The 16,576-nt window shown below is 43.2% G+C and overlaps 1 protein-coding gene across 4 annotated transcripts in view; it reads right to left on the bottom strand.

Annotated features, from left to right (window-relative positions):
• Nucleotides 1–16,576, bottom strand: part of PKNOX2 (PBX/knotted 1 homeobox 2) — a 112,692-nt gene that overhangs the window by 10,454 nt on the left and 85,662 nt on the right. For all 4 annotated transcript variants that reach the window (XM_077190079.1, XM_077190078.1, XM_054647420.2 and 1 more), the window contains 3 exons: nucleotides 14,006–14,145; nucleotides 8,301–8,472; nucleotides 4,916–5,104 (listed from right to left, as the gene is read on the bottom strand). In XM_077190079.1, coding sequence (XP_077046194.1) covers nucleotides 4,916–5,104; nucleotides 8,301–8,472; nucleotides 14,006–14,145 — 501 coding nt within the window. The remainder of the gene's footprint in view (nucleotides 1–4,915; nucleotides 5,105–8,300; nucleotides 8,473–14,005; nucleotides 14,146–16,576) is intronic.

The raw sequence follows: 16,576 nt of genomic DNA, 5'->3' as shown, positions 1-16,576 counted from the left end.
CCCACCTCCAGTCTTCTGGGGGATGTAGTTTTCAGTTTGAGAAATGAGTATCTCTCAGGATATAGAGAGCAAAAATCAGTCTCTTCTGCACACTCTTGGATTTGGCCCTGGCAAAGGATCCAGCTGATGAACACGGTGGAAATATTCATAAAAAACCAAATGTGGTCCAAACACGGTGGAAATATTCATAAAAAACCAAATGTGGTCCAGGAGAACACCAAAAAGCAGCTGGACATTTCCAGGTGCAACCAAAGTTTGGAGCAGCTTGAAGAGCTCTAGCTTTCCTCCCCTGCCTTGTTTTTCCAGGATTCTTCCTAAAGAAGGGCATCCAGAACACCCTTTTTGGAAGTGTGTTGGGAAAAAGCAATTTGGAATATCAGAAAATGGGAATAAGAAATTGCTGTTTCCAGATATAGTGGTCAAAGCCATTTTCAACAGTATTTTGTGATGATAAAAATTGCCATTGTTTTTGTGGTGTAGAGGAAAACTCTCCCAACACCATCTCACTGGTGTCCAAAAAGGCAGAATATTGGTAATTATTAGAAAGAGCTATTAAAGGAATTAATGTTCTTTCTGCAACAGAACTTTGATGAAACCAAAGTGACCCAATGGAAGTGGAGGCTCCACCTTCAAATAAATATAGAGAGATATCTCCAAGAAGATTTTAAAAAATATATTTTGCATACCAATTGCCTCAGATTGCAAATGTCAGCCAAATTCTGCTAGGCTGTTCTGTTCTGCAGTGGAAAATATTTTATATATTTTATATTTTGAGACTCAAGGAAGTCAATGGAATCACAGAATGGTTTGGGTTGGAAGGGACCTTAAAGCTCATCCTGCTCCACCCCCTGCCATGGGCAGGGACATCTTCCACTGTCCCAGGCTGCTCCCAGCCCTGTCCAGCCTGGCCTTGGGCATTCCAGGGATCCAGGGGCAGCCCCAGCTGCTCTGGGCACCCTGTGCTGGTGCTGCAGCACCCTCAGGTTGAAATGCTTTTGGCAATTCTGAAATCTGAGTGTGGAAACAAATGCATCACTAGGTGTCTCTGCAGACCCACATCTCAGCCCTGATCAACAGCAAAACAAGATTTCTCTGAATTAAAAGTCACTTCAATGAAGAAAAATATCTGGGACATGACACAAAAAAGCCCTTTCTTACAATAAGGAAAATGTCCAAGTGCCAAATTGTAAGAAAGTGCTAAAATTCAGTGCTACTTGAGCTGCTGTCCTTGTCCTTGTGCTTTGTGACACAGACATTCATTTGTGGGTGGTACACCACGTGTCAAAATCTGTCTCATCCTAAATCTGAAAATTACTTGTGCTGGGGGATATTTGGAATTAGCTGGAGAAAAAAAAAAAGAAACCCATGGGTTTGCCAAGAAAGAGATGGCCAAACTCAAAGGCATGCAAGATAATTCATAAGGCTCCTTTGTGAAGGGATGTGTGCATGGAGATGAGAAAAAAGCTGGCTTTAAATAGAGAGGAATGCAGGGCTGCTCTCAGGGCAAACTTGGATAAATTAAGAACTATATAGAGAAGAACTGCATTGAGTCCCACCAAAGCAACTGTCCACCTCCAGCCACAGCAGCTTGGGCCAGTGGAAGGGTCCCTGCCCTTGTCAGGGTGTTGGGCTTTAGGGTCTCCTCCAACCCACACCAAAATACAATTCTGTGGAGAACTAATCTGAGAAGAAGAAATGCTGTCCTGAAAATGCCCATTCAAACACTGCCAATGTGAAATGAGAGCTGGAAAAACCAAAATTGGATTCCATTTAAATGTCCCTGGCAGCACTGGGCTTCCCAATGTGATTGGTTTTGCAACTGTTTTTTTCTTGCAAGTGGAGAACAGTGAGGACACCTTTGATGTCAAAGGAAAATTGAAATTAAACATTGATTTAAATTGGTTTCCTCCTTCTTCCACAAAAGAAGGACCTCCCCCCTCCCATCCTGGTCAGAAACAGCTCAAAAATACTCATTAAATAAAGGGAGTGGGCTAAAAAGGGCCCAATGAGGACTTGAGGTAGAAGAATGAAGCCAAGTGAAAATCAACCAACAAAAATAGAAGAGGAACTGATTGCTTGGTGGACTTGCAGGACAAAGAGGAAATGATCCAATCACAGGAGAAAGCAAAGCACAAAATGAGGAAGCAATGGAGAAAAGAGGGTACAAAAATCTTTGGTAATGAAAGTTCAGGGAAGACTCATCACATGGGAAAGCTCCAGACTCGTCACCCAAACTTGGCCAAAACCAGGAATCATCTGGCAACATAAGAAGATTTCAGCAACAGTCAAAACACCTTGTCTGGGTGTTCTCTCATCTTCCCATCATCTCAGACATTTTGCACCTCCAAAAATTCTTGCATTTTCCATCTTAGAAAGCAGAAATAGCAGCAGGCAAAGGACCATCCTTTTTGGATCCACCAGGGAAATCCAACAGATTCACCAAATTCACCGTTGAGATGACATTTTGACAGGTCCAGACATTGTTTTCCCAGTTTTGGTTGATATCCTTGTTATTGTGTGCCTATAAGTTTTTTAACATGTCCTGTGGTAAAAAACTTATCCAAAACCTGAAATATTTCACTTTCATGACAAACTTGGTGTATCTCAACACAAAATGGTTGATGTTCTTTCCAAACCCTAAGAAAACCTATTTGCTGGGACACCTCCTTTGTTGATACTAATTACATTTCATTATTTAGATTTTTTTTTAAATCCTGAATTAATGGCCTATTTGCTCTTGCACCTCCCCTCAGCATGAAACCAACAGGCTGAAAATTAGAGAAATGGTCCCACTTGCCATTTTTAAACAACCCCATGATTTTTCAGCTCTCTGGAGCATCCTTAGCCTCTAAACTCAACTGATGGATATGGAGCATTTCCACCCTTTTTTATCCATGCTAACTCAAGGAGACTCAATGAGTTGAAGCACTCAAGCACTTGGCATGGTGTAGTTGGAAAATATTTGCCTTTGTGTTGTCATCCTGCTCTTCATCCTTATCCCATGACCAGATGAGATGGTGACTCCATCATGGGCCATCTCTGTGAATATTTCAGCTCCACCTGCTGAAAATCCCTCAGGGGCTGAGCCAACATTTCCCCTCCAGTTGGGTCTTTCCTGGGTGTGTTCCCATTTCTTTCACAACTGCCTCCAAATCCTCACTTGAATTCCTCAACTTTCAAGTCTGGCCCAGAAGGGAAATGGCAGCAGCTCTGGGTTTCCAGGAATCAGAAGCTCTTGGTGCCTCTCCATGGGCCTGATTATTTTCCAAAGACTTGTGCTAATTTTCTGATATGATCCCCACCTCTTTGTGAGACACTAAATCCTCATTACTTTTCCTGACCGATGCATTCTAATTAGATCAACACTTAAAAAAAAAAAAAAAAAAAGGAAGGAGGGGGGGAAAATTCACAATAGCCACAGGACGGCTTTCCATCTCATTAACTCCCTCACTTATTATTTTCATGAAAATTACTGATAAAAAACGTGCATCTCCATTTGCTGGGACCGGGAGCTTTGTCGGCTCATATCTAACATCTCTCTCATCACCCAGGATGTGAGCTGTTGCCATGGCAATGCACAATAATAGAAACTAATAAATTACAAACGAGATGCTCGTTGAGCAATTATTGTTCTCTTTTATGCAAGTGTCTTGCTAATTTTGATCATAAGGAATGCTTCCATAAAGCAGCGAAGGGATAATAAGTCTATTTCTAGAGATTATTAGAATATAGAGTGAGGATGGGGTTTCTTAGATCAATGATTAAGTGGTTTGGTGCTTTCAGGGAACCTAAATAAAAAACTGAACTTTTCTGGGGGGCTTTTCCCTCATCATGTTGGGAGCTTCAGACTCTGCAACACCTGGAGCTGAGCTGCTGAAAAATGATATTATTTTCCTTTCCACCACCTTAAAAATGCCCCAAAAGCCCTAAGAAGGCCCCACCACCTGCCTCCTTTTTAGGGAGAGCTCCAGGAGCTGCCTGGGTTATTTTGGGTTCACTGCAGTTATTTCTGGTGGGATTGAGCAACCCTAAATTCTACTTTTTTACCCCAAAAGCCAATTGCCTGAGAGAGGGAAATGCCCTAGGGAAACACAATCTAGCATCAAGATTTTTGGGATGCAAGCAGCCAAGATTTATTCCCTGCACTGCAGATGCACATGAAAACCCCAGCCCATGGGCAGCTTCTTTCCTGAATATTGAGTTACAATCCCTTATTTTGCCCCAAAAGCCACCAAGGTTCAACTTCTTTTGGCTACTTCAGGTGATATTTCTGCAGTTCTCAGGCATTTCCTTGTACTCTTCCACTATCCTTGAGGCAGCAATTGTCTTCTTCTCCCAGCTAAAATCCAAATTACGCAAAAGAAGAAGCAAAGGGAATGTTGATCATTCTGGGGGAGAACTGCAAGATCTGCTGAGACACAAAAAGGAGCAGCAAAGCCAGAAAGAGTTACCTGAGACCCAAAAATCCTTTGAGCTGCCTTAAAACAAAAAGTGAGAGAGAAACAGTAGAGAAAATCCTGATGTTTCTCTCCTTCCTGCCAACAACAATTTTTTTCATTAAAAAATGCAACTTTCTTGTTTCTATTCCCACACACTTGCACAGCTCCCTTGCCCTCACATTTAATTGCTGCAACATTAGAGTTTAGGAGTCTCTTGCAGAGCCACAAACATTGGGGTTGCAGCTCTGCCAACACATGCAAAAAAGGACTTAAAAAATTCAAAATAAAGGGAAAAAAGTCACCACAACATCATTTATTGCACTCTATGAGCAAGGCACGGGATTTTTTTTTTAATTCTTGGGGATCAATTTTTCAGGAGGCCACAGCTCTTGTAGAGCAAGTCTGAAACCTTGTTGGCAACTCCCCGTTGGGCAAAGTGCAACAATGGTTATTGGAGAGGAATTTCAAGGCATTACCTGGGGGTGGAGGCTGATGGAGGAGGGGTTGGGGGAGTAGGGCCCCCCCAGGTCGTTCCTGAGTAGGTTGTCACTGTGCATCTTGGTTTTGAGGCAGGTGATGTAACGGTTGCAGAAGTCCTTGCACAACTCATTGACCTTCTCCAGCTCCAGGAGGTGGATGCGCAGCACCTGGATGGCCTTCACCATCTGCACAAGGGCACAAAGGTAAAATCAATATTCTCCCCCAAAATCTAACATGGAACCGATCCCCTACAGCAGAACGAAATTCATTTCCTTTCTCAACATGCACAAGAAATGAAGATTCTTGCCCAAAACCCATCCCAGAGCCCATCCCTCTGCATATCTGCATTCCTTTTCCTTGCCCATCAATCAGACGAGATCCAAGAGGAAAAAATTCACCAAATTCACCACTGCCTTCATGGGAATTGCTCCCCATGCCCCAAAAAAAGAGTACAAGCCAATCTCCTCGTTGTTGAAAAGTGTTTGGTTATTCTCTGGAGACCACTTCTTCTAACAAGATTACGGGGCTGCAACTCAGCCGTGAGCTGTTGCTGGTGCAAAGCCTGGGCCTCATTAAAACGTACCCCATAAACCTTAAAAAATTTACACATAAAACATTCCTCTCGCCGAGCTGAAACCTTAAGTTTTACAGCCGCTGTTTGAAATCTTGCATAATATATAAAATTTCAGCTATTCACTCCGGGGCAATAAATCCGGTTTTATGTAACAAAGCGTCTTTGCATTTCAAAGAGTGTTTTTAACTTGCAAATTTTAGTGGTCATCTTTACAAACTGCAAGTTGCCATGGTTGGGAAACATCCTGAAAAATCCAGGGCCAAACTCCTGTGGCAGCTCCACGACAGAGAAAGTGAATTTTTGGTTGGTGAACAACAGGGATGATGGGTTGAGGCTGGAAAAATCTTTTATTTAGCTTCCTTTTTTGTTTTTTTCTTTTTTTTTTCTTTTTATTTTCCCCTCCTCAGCAGTTGACACAGGCAAAGCACAAGGTGGAGGTGTCGTGCCCAGGATTTCCGCATCCTCCCAGGGCTCACCGGCCATGAAAGTCAATATTCAAGGGCAAAGGCAAGAAGACCTGACACATATATGTAAAAAAATAAATCTCTCAATTATCTCAGCTCATTTGCTTAGGGTCTCATTTTATGTCCCTGCTCCGCTGCGTCGTATATCTGTCCGGATAAAGAGTTACAGTCCAACGGCGTACGTGCGCGGGGTTGTAAAAAATACAGATGCTGAATTAATTGACTGTGTGGCACTCGGCAGCTGATTGAGTTGATAATGGTGAGATCTGACCTTTTTCTAATTTCTAATTATGTGCATCTTGGCAGCGAGGAATACATGACTCTTATTCTAATGATAGCTAATGCCACTGGCCTTTTCAGCCCTGCTGTGCCATCACCAATTTCTGGCAAATGGGTGGTGTTAAAAAAAAAAGGAAAAACAAAACCCAGAAAATAACAACAACCAAAATAAGGAAAATGTAAATAGAGGAAAAGTGTCCAGGTTGAAATGTTGAGTTTTGAGCACTGCAAGTCTTTTTAACTCAAAATTCCCTCCCACCAACAGGAATGTGCTTCTGCAGCATCAAATCAACCATCTCCTCTGTCCTGATGCAGGTTACCCACACTGAGGTGCATGGCTCCTCCTTTTTGGTGGAGTTCTGGGCACTGGATAGAAAATACACACCCAGCTATGTACTAGAACCAGGGCAAACCCAGATAAACAGAGATACAGACACATAGAATGACACAGCAACAGAGAGAGAAATATATGAATATGAATGTATCAAGTCTGTAAGGTCATACATGGCATCAGTGGGATCAATCCAATTGCCCATGGTCACCTTGGCAGCAAGAGCTGCTTCAGAATATGCCTAAAAACCACGATTGGTGTGATGTGGGGGTTTTTTTTAGAAACCACACAAAACCTGAAAATAGCCGGTGTGGATACGTTTCCTGCACTGACTATTTGCTGGTGATGTTTCATCTTTATATGTACAGAAATAGGTTTTCCTTTCCTCAAATTTTAGATTCTTTTTCCTTCATCTGGCTCCATTTCTCTCCTCCTGCTAGACCCTTACACCCATTTTTATGCATTTTAATGCAATGGGGGTTTGTTGATGCACCTCAGCATTTGTTTAGTCCAAAAACTGAAATAATCCCAAACATTGTTTAGGTTATTGGGTTCTTGTGAGTTGCTTGGTTTTTTTTTGATTGCTTGTCCCAGAGCAATTTCTGTTCTTGACTACAAGTTATTGCAAAATGAGTTTAGCAATACGTAAAAGGGGGGCTTTGCCTGGCCTCCAAATTTTTTGGAGGGCATTCTGCAGACTCTTGTTTTAGGGATGTTAAAAAACTCTTCTCCACAAGTTAAAGTTGGGTGCAAACATGTGGGATTTTACTTCATATTCAAATCTTCTCTTGCTTTTTTTAAAAAACAGTAGGTCTTGCACCTAGATAAGTTTTGCTAGTTCTTCCCTTTGTGATATGTGATCATTCAAAATCACCTCCTTGATATCTGCAATACTTGGAAAAAGGAGCCTGTGAATTGCCTGGTTTTGCTTCTTTTTTTGGGATGGAAATCCCTCTGCTACAAGTCCCAGGTGACACACAATCCCTCAGGGGAGGTGTTTTGCTGTTTGCACCATCAGAGGTGCACAGAATTCCCTCTCAGACCTTGAAAATCTGTTTGTGGAGCATCAGGACGGTGCCACAAACTTGTCTACCCACGTTTGCCATGGAGACCATGTGTGGAGGCTTTCCTGGACAAAATGACAGGATTTGGGGATATTTCCTGAGGTCCTCACAAGAGAAATCCAAAGCAGAGTCTTCTGAGGCACCATCCAGCAGCAATGGATGCAGTAGGAAATTTGAATTGCTGCAGCAGGGAGTTCACCAAAATGGCTTCAAGTGTTCCAAACTGTTGAGATCCATGACCTTATGGAAAAAGTTATCATTCTGCCCTGCTTCTAGGACATGAGCTGGCCATGACACTTCAAACCAGATGGTGGCAGACGAGCATGCTGACACTTGTGCACGTTGCACTGAGGAGCAGTAATTCCTACAGAGACTGCAAGTTTTGGGGCACAGACCAACCAGCAACCTCAGCTGTTTTCAGGAACCTCGCTGACCCCATGGAGGTTGTGTGGGACAAAAGGGGACAGGGGGCTTGTTCTTACAGGGGATCTTCTGGAAAATGTCTCAAAGAAGGTCCTGGAGAAGGTCTCAAAAGGTCTGTGGAAAACCTTGCCAAGATGACCAGCACTACAGAGCCCAGAGACATGGCTGTAAATCTTCATTTGTTCCTCACCCCCTACCTTTTCAACACCCCCCAGAAATCATCTGCCAAGCCCCAGCCGCCTATACCAGGTTGTCCAGCTCGGGGTCGTCGCTGAAGAAGGGCTTGTGTTCCTGCTCCTGCTGGTGGACAAAGTTCTCGATGTCGACATCGAAGCTGGCTGAGGTGATGCACTCCGAGCCCTGCGTGGCCTGCTCACACTTCTCAAAGAGCAGCGTCAGCAGCGGGAACAGAGGGTGCCTGCAGAGGACAAAGGAGAGCACCCATAACTCCCACTGGTTTAGGTCCCATGTCCATCTTTACCCATCCATCCATCCATCCATCCATCCATCCATCCATCCATCCATCCATCCACCATCCATCCATCCCTCATCCATCCATCATCCATCCATTCCTCATCCATCCATCCATCCATCATCCATCCATCCATCCATCATCCATCCATTCCTCATCCATCCATCCATCCATCCATCCATCCATCCATCCATCCATCCATCCATCATCCATCCATCATCCATCCATCCATCATCCATCCATCCATCCATCCATCCATCCATCCATCATCCATCCATCCATCCATCCATCATCCATCCATCCATCCATCCATCATCCATCCATCCATCATCCATCCATCCATCCATCCATCCATCCATCATCCATCCATGCCCCATCCATCCCTCATCCATCCATCCATCCATCCATCCCTCATCCATCCATCCATCCATCCATCATCCATCCATCCATCCATCCATCATCCATCCATCCATCCATCCATCATCCATCCATCCATCCATCCATCCATCCATCCATCCCTCATCCATCCATCCATCCATCCATCATCCATCCATCCATCCATCCATCATCCATCCATCCACCATCCATCCATCCATCCATCATCCATCCATCCATCCATCCATCCCCCATCCATCCCCCATCCATCCATCCATCCATCCATCCATCCATCATCCATCCATCATCCATCCATCCATCCATCCATCCATCCATCATCCATCCATCCATCCATCCATCCATCCATCCATCCATCATCCATCCACCATCCACCATCCATCCATCATCCATCCATCCATCCATCCATCCATCCATCCATCCATCCATCCATCCATCATCCATCCATCCATCCATCCATCATCCATCATCCATCCATCCATCCATCCACCATCCATCATCCATCCATCCATCATCCATCCATCCATCCATCCATCCATCCATCATCCATCCATTCCTCATCCATCCATCCATCCATCCATCATCCATCCATCCATCCATCCATCCATCCATCCATCATCCATCCATCCATCCATCCATCATCCATCATCCATCCATCCATCCATCCACCATCCATCATCCATCCATCCATCATCCATCCATCCATCCATCCATCCATCCATCATCCATCCATTCCTCATCCATCCATCCATCCATCCATCCATCCATCCATCATCCATCCATCCATCCATCCATCATCCATCCATCCATCCATCCATCCATCATCCATCCATCATCCATCCATCCATCCATCCATCCATCCATCCATCCATCCATCCATCCGTTCCCTCCCAGTCTGTATGAACCTGTTGGTGTAAACCTCACTCCCAAGTCACACTGGAAGTGGTCCCTCTAGATCTCATTCAGCAACAAAAAAAAAAAAAAAAAAAGAAGCTTAAAAATTGTAAAATTCAGTATCTCCTCCATCAGGCTTGTTCCAATATCTTGGTGTTTTCCATCATTGCAACAAAGTTAGTGTTTCCTAAATAGGCAAAAAGGTTAAGTCTTGGACATAGCCAAGATGTCCTGGAACCATCTGCTGTCCAAGTGGCTTTTCCTTTCAAGGATGGACATCAGCACCTGCTCATGGATGGTAATATTTCACCTCAAAATGTCTCTTTTGGTTGGAGATGATGGACTGGCACTTCTATCTGCCTGCAGCATCCTATGGACCAACCTTGTTATGGGTTGCTCCCCCACCAAGAGGTCTCTTTGTACCTCTGACAAGTCCACAAAGATGGGTCAAATACCACTTCTTTCTTACCATGAGATCATCTTGAAAACAAAGATTTATAGCTCTCCTTGAAATCCAAATCTCTCCAATGATGATGCCAAGTTGATGCAATACAAAATGCAAATACACAAAGAGCACCAAAGTACATGGACAATACAGGGGTGAAGACCACGGCTTAGGGCAAGCCTCAATGAGCCCCTCCAGCTGTGCAAATTCAAATCAAAAATGTTTTATGGAGTCTTTCCAGGCAGAGCTGCAAAATGCTCCTGCAGGAATGGCCTCCCACAGCACTCCAGTTATCCGAGCACAATGGGATTGGCTCCACCATTTTATCTCCAAAAGATGGCCCGAAAGATGATTATGAATCACCTCCTGACAGCCTCTTTGAGTCGGAGTCAGGCGAAGGGGTTAAACCCCTTGGCTAAGTCTTCATTTGCAGCCGCTAATACCACAGCATATTATAGTTTAATCTGTCCTGATCCTGGTTTAATGCAAGATTCACCGAGGCTGGAGCAGAGAGTGGCGAGGGGGGGAAATCATTTCATAATTTCAGTCGCCCCGCTGGAGCTTAGCCAAGGGATATGAAAGGCAAATTCCAGGCGGAAAGTTGAATTATTGGGACTTATGAACGGTGGCACTGCAGCAGGTGCCTGCTGCCATTTCCAGAGCTGCTCCAACAATTAGGAGCAGAGGTATGGAATTACCCCCAAGATGGGGGTTTAGGGAGGGGGAAAGGGGGTTACAGCCCCTGAGCAATTTGAGCCCCTTTTTTTGAGGGGCTGCATTAAGGCCAGCATCACCCCGTGCTCCTCAGTATTGATAATGGGGGCAGTGCTGCTCTGGGCTCCCAGGAAGGTTTGGGGCAGGCCAAAAGGAGGGAGTAGGAGGAGGAAGGAACGTGGCCATGGAGAGAACGGTTTGCTTTTCAGCAGAAAATAAAATGGAATAAAAAATTTAAAACCTAAGATAAAATAAAAATAAAAAAACCAAAGTGGAATCCAATCCGATCAAATCCATCAATAAGTAAAAATAAAATTAAATGAAACAAAACAATAAAATAAACACAAAACAAAATAAAGTAACGTTAAACTAACAAAAAAACCCCCAAAATTTAAAATATCTGTATTAAAAAAATAAAAGAAAAACAAACACAAGGGGAAACCAGGGGACCAAGACCCCCAGGGATGGGTTAAAGGAGGGCACCAAGGAGGGCAGTCTTGAGGAGTGCTGGAATTTGGGGGTTTGCCATGAGCTTTATGTGGAATTACTGTGGAATTTGGGTTTTTTTTTCATTTTTGCATGGGAAAAAGCCAACCCAAACCACATTTTCTCCATTTCCAGCCTTTCTGTGCTCACACCATGCAAAGGAAAGGACAGCCCACCATGGCAGGTGGAGGTTGTGGCACAAAAATTAAGAGCTGGAGCCCCTTTTTGCCATGAAATTTGCAGTGGAGGGAATGGATGGATATCCAGGATGCACAGGGGAATCAAGAGGATTTCCCCACAGTGGGTGTTACAGAGAAACCACCCCTATGGCACAAAGGAGAATTTTGGAGTAGAAAAATCTGCTTTTGCTGATTTCAGTTTTGGAAAAAAAAAACCCTGAGTTTGTTTAGTTGGGCTTTTTTTCTGCCAGGGAATCCTCCAAATGAAAGGGCTGAACCAGCCCTGACATTTTCCTGCAGGAGAGAGGTCGTTTGCAGCCACTAATAAAAAGGATTCGACACGGGCTAATAAAGAGGAATGAATTCCTCTAATGGCCTAATTTCCCACCTCAGCCGAGCCAGCAGCACAGCGGGCACATCACAACAGGAATTTTATTTTTTTTCACCCCTTTTCCCCTAAAAAAACCTCAAACAACCCAAAACAAAACAAAAAAAAAACCCCAAACAACAAAAAATAACACCACAAAAAGCCTCCCATCAAACTTAATGCAAAGAAATGCAGGCATTTCCCACTTGGAAAAACCCAATTTGTGGTGCTTGGGTGGTTTAAGCATCATTTCCTTTCAGGAGCATCATCTTCTCTGGCCCAAAATCCATTGGGAAGTCCCAGCCCCACTGTTGCATAAAGTCAAGAAAACACTTTAGCTGGGAGAAAATTGCAGCTGAGAAGTGGCACTGCTGGACCAGTCCCTGCCAAGCTGCTCCCACACCAACAAGGGTGGGGAAGGATTTTTTTTCCTTTTCTCTATTTTTTTAATGGGTGATAAACTCCTGCTAGGGCATAAAACCCGGCAGGGTGACTTGTCCATGGGTTTTTATATTTCCCATCACATTTTCCCAGCAATTTTCCCTCCAGCTTGATCGACTGATGCTTACAGCCAATGCCTTCTGCCTTGGTGCAATTATTAAAAATTAACAAAAATCCATTGTTTTGGGGGGAAGGAAAATGGGCCTAGGAGAGCTAAGAAAAATCCTTGTGTGCATTTGATACCTAATGACATACCCACCATCCATTTGAACCACTGGATAGGGAGATATTCAGCAAAAAAAGGTTAATTTTATGTATATATATAATGTATTGCATAAATATATAGCAGGATATATTTGTTTTATATAAAATATATTTGTGGGTTTGTTTTGGTTAGTACCCAAAAATAAGCATCCAGGTTTGGGCAATAAGTGCACACATGGGGCTGGACAACAATTTCCCCCCAGTTTTCTGGGGCAATACCTCCCACAAGGTGTTTGTTCCATGTCTTTGACCTTCCAACTAAGGCTGTGAAAATCCAAGGGTGGGGTTTGTTTTCTTCCCTTTATCCCACAAATGCTGCAGAACTCCTCAAGGAAGGGCAAAAAAAGGTATTTTTGCCCTCAAATGGCTTCTTTTGCTTTGAGGAAATGATTTCCATCACTGAGAGACCTGCAGTGAATAATTCTTGGAGTTTTCCACGGAAAGAGTGAGTTTATTCCATACTTTGATCCACTTTTTCAGACCTTTCAGCCTTGTAATATTTGATATTTGTAGGACAAATATTTTATTTCCTTCAAGTCTAACCTGCAATTTTTTGGTTCACAAGCCCCCACAGCCCTGGTCATTGATAGGTTAATTCTAAACCTTAAACTTTAATCCTAATTATATTAGAATACTGTTTCTCTTGCATCATTGCTCTATGATTTGTAAATTATCACATATCACTTGTATAATTACATATTACTTATATAATTATACTATTTACATAATTAAAACAGTACTTACAGTAGTTATATAATAACATTACTGCATATATTAAAATATTATATATTATTATGCCCAAATTGACAAAAAGTGAACTGGAGGAGCCACCCATCCCTTGCCCATCACTGCCCACATCCTGTACAGACACAGGAACTGCACATTTCAGGTTAATGTGTGACTTCACTCCTTGTTCAGCCTTAAGTCACATGGCTTTGTCCCCAAAAAGGTAAATTTGGGGGGTTTTTTAAAATATTTTGAAGGGGCAGAGATGCTGCAGAACAACATCCACGAAGGAGCTCCATCACCAGGCATTACAATCAATAGTTATTATTGCTAAAAAGGAGCTAATTGCTAATTCCCCCCTTCCCATGTGTTAATTAATGCATTAGAAGAACAGCAGATTAATAATGCATAATAATAACGAATGCATCAAGCAGCCAACCCGGCAACGGATGCATTAATTAATGCATCGGCGAACTGATGCAAGAACCCACAATAATGCAGTAATTGATGCATTCCAACAACGAAGGCATTAATTAAAAGGCATTAATGAATGCAATTATCTAGCCTCACCTGTAGACAGCCCTCTTGTCGGCCTCCAGCTGCGCCTGGGGGTCGCCACCCGCGGCTGGCACCGGCGCGTTGGCGGCTGCCGCCGGCGTGGTGAGGTGCACGGGCTGGGCTTTGGTGGGCTGCTGGGCTGTGGCTGTCATCTGGGGAGGGCAGGCAACAAAGGAGAGAGGGGAAAAGAAATGTGAAATAAAATACCATAAAAACAGGCTTGGTTGTGCTTTCCTGCTGGGTTTGACAGCGCTCTGCGCAGGATTTGGGGAGTTCGGGATGCAATGCTCTGGGCTTTGGTGGGCTGTGGCTGTCATCTGGGGAGGGCAGGGATAAAGGAGAGGGGGAAAAATAATGTGAAATAAAATGAAATAAGATAAAATAAAATAAAATAAAATAAAATAAAATAAAATAAAATCAGAGTTTGTTGAGCTTTCCTGCTGGGTTTCACAGCGCTCTGCACAGGATTTGGGAAGTTCGGGATGCAGTGCTCTGGGCTTTGGTGGGCCCTGGCTGTCATCTGGGGAGGGCAGGGGATAAAGGAGAGGGGGGGAAAAGAATGCGAAATAAAATAAAATAAAATAAAATAAAATAAAATAAAATAAAATAAAATAAAATAAAAACAAAAACAGAGTTTGTTGAGCTTTCCTGCTGGGTTTCACGGCGTTCTGCACGAGATTTGGGGAGTTCGGGATGCAGTGCTCTAGGCTTTGGTGGGCCATGGCTGTCATCCGGGGAGGGCAGGGGATAAAGGAGAGGGGGAAAAGAATGCAAAATAAAATAAAATAAAATAAAATAAAATAAAATAAAAACAAAAACAGAGTTTGTTGAGCTTTCCTGCTGGGTTTCACAGCGCTCTGCACGAGATTTGGGGAGTTCGGGATGCAGTGCTCTGGGCTTTGGTGGGCCATGGCTGTCATCTGGGGAGGGCAGGGGATAAAGGAGAGGGGGGAAAAGAATGCGAAATAAAATAAAACAGAATAAAATAAAATAAAATAAAATAAAATAAAATAAAATAAAATAAAATAAAATAAAATCAGAGTTTGTTGAGCTTCCCTGACGGGTTTCACAGCGTTCTGCACGAGATTTGGGGAGTTCGGGATGCAGTGCTCTGGGCTTTGGTGGGCCATGGCTGTCATCTGGGGAGGGCAGGGGATAAAGGAGAGGGGGGAAAAGAATGCAAAATAAAATAAAATAAAATAAAATAAAATAAAATAAAAACAAAAACAGAGTTTGTTGAGCTTTCCTGCTGGGTTTCACAGCGTTCTGCACGAGATTTGGGGAGTTCGGGATGCAGTGCTCTAGGCTTTGGTGGGCCATGGCTGTCATCCGGGGAGGGCAGGGGATAAAGGAGAGGGGGGAAAAGAATGCGAAATAAAATAAAACAGAATAAAATAAAATAAAATAAAATAAAATAAAATAAAATAAAATAAAATAAAATAAAATAAAATCAGAGTTTGTTGAGCTTCCCTGATGGATTTCGCAGCGTTCTGCGTGAGATTTTGGGAGTTCGGGATGCAATGCTCTGGGCTTTGGTGGGCCCTGGCTGTCATCTGGGGAGGGCAGGGAATAAAGGACAGAGGGGGAAAAACAATGTGAAGTGAAATAAAATAAAATAAAATAAAATAAAATAAAATAAAATAAAATAAAATAAAATAAAAACAGGGTTTGTTGTGCTTTCCTGATGGGCTTTGTGGCATTCTGCACAAAATTTGAGGAGTTCAGGATGCAGCGTTCCAGACTTTACTGGGCTGTGGCTGTCATCTGGGGAGAGCAGGGGATAAAGAATGTGAAATAAAATAATAAAATAAAATAAAATAAAATAAAATAAAATAAAATAAAATAAAATAAAATAAAATAAAAACAGGGTTTGTTGTGCTTTCCTGACGGGCTTTGTGGCATTCTGCACGAAATTTGAGGAGTTCAGGATGCAGCGTTCCAGACTTTACTGGGCTGTGGCTGTCATGGCAGGGAATAAAGGAGAGAGGGGAAAAAGAATGTGAAATAAAATAAAATAAAATAAAACCAGGAATTGTTGTGCTTTCCTGCTGGGTTTCACGGTGCTCTGCACGGAATTTGGGGAGTTCAGAATGCAGCGTTCCAGACTTTACTGGGCTGTGGCTGTCATCTGGGGAGGGCAGGGGATAGAGGTGAGAGGGGAAAAACAATGTGAAATAAAATAAAATAAAATGCAATCAGGGTTTGCTGTGCTTTCCTGAGGGGTTTCCCAGTGTTCTGCACAGGATTTTGAGTTTAGGATGCAGCGCTCTGGTGGGGCAGGTAAAACACACCCAGGCATTTTATCTTTGCCTGGAAAGAGAAGGTTTCCATTTTCACCACATTTTCCCCCACTTTTCCCACTTTTCACCAGGGGAAATACAGGAAAACACTCCCACCATCTTTATTGTGTGGGGTAATTTAGGCAGGGACGTTTCACCCAAGTCCCAGATTAAATCAGCTGCAGCACCATGGTTTGCCAAGAGCCCTTTCAAAGCAGGTATTACTGTCTAGACAGAGTCATTTTCAATTTTATCCCAAAATGAGGGGAGCCTCTTCCAGCTCGCCAAGCCCAGCATGAGTCAC

Source organism: Agelaius phoeniceus, chromosome 23 (assembly GCF_051311805.1).
Source record: "Agelaius phoeniceus isolate bAgePho1 chromosome 23, bAgePho1.hap1, whole genome shotgun sequence".
NCBI lineage: Eukaryota > Metazoa > Chordata > Aves > Passeriformes > Icteridae > Agelaius > Agelaius phoeniceus.
This window is presented reverse-complemented; position numbering and strand designations above follow the sequence as displayed.